Source organism: Humulus lupulus, chromosome 2 (assembly GCF_963169125.1).
Source record: "Humulus lupulus chromosome 2, drHumLupu1.1, whole genome shotgun sequence".
NCBI lineage: Eukaryota > Viridiplantae > Streptophyta > Magnoliopsida > Rosales > Cannabaceae > Humulus > Humulus lupulus.
In genome coordinates this window covers 225916367-225920296 of record NC_084794.1, presented here as the reverse complement: position 1 = coordinate 225920296, position 3930 = coordinate 225916367, and the positions used below count along the sequence as shown (strand labels likewise).

At 38.3% G+C, this 3930-nt stretch overlaps 1 protein-coding gene across 1 annotated transcript; it reads right to left on the bottom strand.

Annotated features, from left to right (window-relative positions):
* Positions 1-1990: 1990 nt before the first annotated feature.
* LOC133815224 (uncharacterized) lies at positions 1991-2980 on the bottom strand. Its single transcript, XM_062248080.1, has one exon. The coding sequence runs from the start codon at positions 2978-2980 to the stop codon at positions 1991-1993; it is 990 nt and encodes a 329-aa protein (XP_062104064.1).
* Positions 2981-3930: the final 950 nt, after the last annotated feature.

Sequence of the window (3930 nt, the reverse complement as noted above, 5' to 3'; positions counted from 1 at the left end):
AGCCCCAAGTTGAAGCAACCGAGAGAGGTATTCCATAACTAACACAAACATAAATGGTGAGATAGGATCTCCTTGACGAAGCCCCTTAACTCCCTGAAAGCCCCCCTGCAATCTTCCATTCATCATGAGTACATAAGAAGTACCTCGGAGACATACCATCACCCAATGAATGAACCTAGTAGGAAATCTAAGACAGATTAATAACCTCTCCAAAAAACACCAGTCCACTGTATCACATGCCGTACTTAGATCTATCTTTAAAGCACACCTCGGGGAAGTATTCCTTCTATTGTAATTCTTGATCAAATCTTGAAAAATTAGAATACTATGAGCTAGAGATCTCCCTTTAATAAAGGCACCTTGATTATGACTAATTAGAGTAGGTAAAACTTCCGAGAGCCTACTGCATAGCATTTTAGAGATGCACTTATATAGTGTATTGCAGCACGCTATGGGTCTATAATCTATCGCCCTGCTAGGCATTTCAGTTTTTGGGACTAAAGCCAGCACTATTTCATTAAGCTCAGTAGGAATCTTCCCAGAATGAAAAAACTCAAGGACTGCCTCTGATATGTCATCACCTATTTGCTGCCACATTGCTTTGTAAAACTCTGAGCCATAACCATCCAGTCCTGGACTTTTGGTGCCCGGTATGCTAAATAATGCCTTCTTGACATCAGATTTCTTGAACTCTCTAATTAAACTCAGTTGCATCTCAATATCTAAGCAAGGACCCAACTCAATATATTTAGAATTTAAAGTACTGGTAGCTGAACTGTTACTTCCCATATAACCTCTGAAATGGTCCAGGAAATGATGAACTACTTTGTTATAATCATCAATGATGTCCCCCTACTCATTCAGGAATGAAACAATACGATTCTCCTCCCTTCTTTTTTTAATGCAAGCATGAAAGTACGAGTTATTATCATCACCCTTCTGAAGCCATGTAACTTTACTGCGCTGTATCAAATAACTTATGTATCTAGCATAATGATCTTTATAGCAAACTGCAGCTATTTTTTCAGCCTCCTGAGCTGCAGTATCACATGGTGAAGCTTGAGCTTTAGATAGTGCCAGCTGATAGACTCCCTTAGCTTGATGATATCCCTGCTCAACATCACCAATTTCCTTCCTATTAAAATCTTTCAAAATATGTTTCAGCCGGAGCAGCTTCTTTGTCACTCCCAGTAAGCCCCCCACTGTCATAGGCTTATGCCAATTGTCTAGAACTACATCTTTAAACCTTCTGTGAGCAATCCAGAAATTGAAGAACCGAAATGGCTTTATGCCCAGATTCCCAAGCTTAAGAGTCTTGATGAGAAAATAACAATGGTCTGAATGGACATCCCATTGAAGTTCAGCAATAGAATTACGCAAGGTATCAATCCAATCTTCATTAATAAACACATGATCTATTTTTGAATAAACTCTATCCCCTCCCTCCTGCTTATTAGACCATGTGAAATTAGATCCAATTCTCTTGAGAGAAGCCAGCTGAGAATGGGCTAGCCAAGCAGTAGAGTCAAGAATCTCAGTTGCACTTATTGCCTTCCCTCCCATCCTGTCATCAAAGTGAAACACAGCATTGAAATCCCCCACGACCAACCAAGGCTTGTTCATAACATGAATAGAAGATAGACCCCTCCACATATCCAATCTCTTAACCAAAGTGTTAAAACCATAAACAAAAGTGACCATAATTTCCAACTGTAAGCTTGTAAATCTAACCAAACAGTGAATAAATTGTTGTTGTTCCAACAAGACCTGAAACTTGATAAAAGATTTCTTCCAAAGTATCAATAATCTGCCTTCTAAGACATTACTACTGTAGTGTTCCCAGCCAATGAACACTTTAGTCATCATATCATCAACTTTGTCCTTCTTCAATTTATTCTCTAATAAAGCACAAATACCCACTTTATTTATCCTTAAGAGACTCAGAATAGCATGTTGTTTGTCTCTCTTATTCATACCCCGTACATTCCAACTAAGTATATTTGAGCAATCCATCAGACTTTGAGTTATTTAAGTTCCCACTGTTCTCTCCTTTTCCCTGTTCTTGAAGAACCTTGAATGCATTCTGTTTGTTGTCCAAATTAGATCCCACAGACTTGCCTCTACCTTTTGAGTTCCCAACTTTCTTAGGAGTTTCCCAATTCTCTTTATTGGCATGATTAGGTGATAATAGATTATCCTGTGAAAGTCCCTTTTCTTTAGCTGCCACTCGAACATCTATCACTGACTCAGCATGTTTCTCTTCTACTACTTTAACAGCCACAGGAACGCCAGATGATTCACCTGAACTAGCCTCAGCATCTGCAACCTCAGGAACAGAACTGGCATGTTCCTGTTCAGTCGCACCCTTTTTTACCCAAACCTTAGAGCCATTTTTCTTGCAATCAGCCAAATTATGACCAAATCCTTTGCAATTATTGCATTTTATGGGGAGCCATTCATATTCAACAAACTGTTCTTGTACCTGTCCTCTCTCATTCACAAAATAAATGATAAATGGGGGGTCATCAGTTATCTCCATTTCAACAAAAACTCTAGCATATCTGATCATCGACCTATCCTTTGTAAACTTTTCCACCATAATTGGCTTCCCAATTGTACTGACCAAGGCACTTAGACATTTTTTGCCCCAATATTGAAGACCTAAATTAGGTAGTCTGATCCAAAGAGGTACAGAGCGGACTAACCTTATATTGTCTAGATCTTGAGTCCAAGGTCGCACAATAACTGGCTTCTTGTCGAACTGCACAATGCCATTCTCCAGAACAAAATCTCTAGTAGCCTCATCATTGAATTTGACAATGGTGAGTCCCATATTCATCCTCACCACACGTTCAATTCCCAGGTGTCCCCAAATTCGTTTCACAAAGCCTTCAAACACAGCAAATGGGGGATTGGATCCCATTACCATACATATCACTGAAGAACTCCAATTCTGAGCCTGTTCTGCAACCTCAGCCATATCAATTTGAGCAACTTTCTTCCCATTTTTCGTAATCGGCTCCTCATAATGAAGCTTGGCCACCTCATTGATAAGAAGCTTATTCCTAAGATTCACCCAATGAGATTGAGCTGAAGCTTGAAAATCATCCTTCTCAGAATCCGATCCCTATTCTTTTCCAGCACTTCTTCCTCCAGGTGAATAGGACCACCATCACAAACAGGGCTCAAAGTTTCCTCCGATAATGGGTTCTTCATTAGCTCCTTACCTTCAGACATTTGCATAAGTAGATCTTCCTCTGAATGCAGGCTATGTACTTGGTCCTTCGTTGAAGATTCCGGCATGAGCGTGGAATTAAGGGCCTCCTCATTCCTTGATCTTGATGCAGGCTTTAGAGTAACCTTCTTCTTCTTCATCGTGGAGAGAAGAAAGGATCCTACACATGCCTGGCAAACTTCTTTTTCAAGAATAGGATTTAATGGATGTATTTCAATTTTGATTGACCCTAAGGCACACTCTTGAGTTAAGTCATTGATCTAAAATAATGGGTTACACTCACAAGGTACATTAGGCTTTTGAGCGAACTAGTGTATTCTTGACCAAACAAGTGGTTGTTTATAAGTCAAAAGAGAAATATTGATTTAAGTTTTCACTTATAAATTTGAGAACTTGTCTCAAAATTAATTTGGAATTAATCTGACCTACCCTAAGGATGGTCCATTAATGTTCAAATTAATTAATCGTGGAATTAGTAATTATTTTTTTTGTGTTCTTTAATTGTTGCATTCATGCATCACGTTTACTATTTCGAAAATAAATGATATTTATTATATGCATAAATTCATTTTGTTTATTTATTTATTTTCAGCAATTATGTCTATCTCAAATCTTGTATCTTCTTTACTTGCTAATGAAAAGTTGACTGGTGAAAACTACATGAAATGGAAATCAAACTTGAACATTGTATTAAT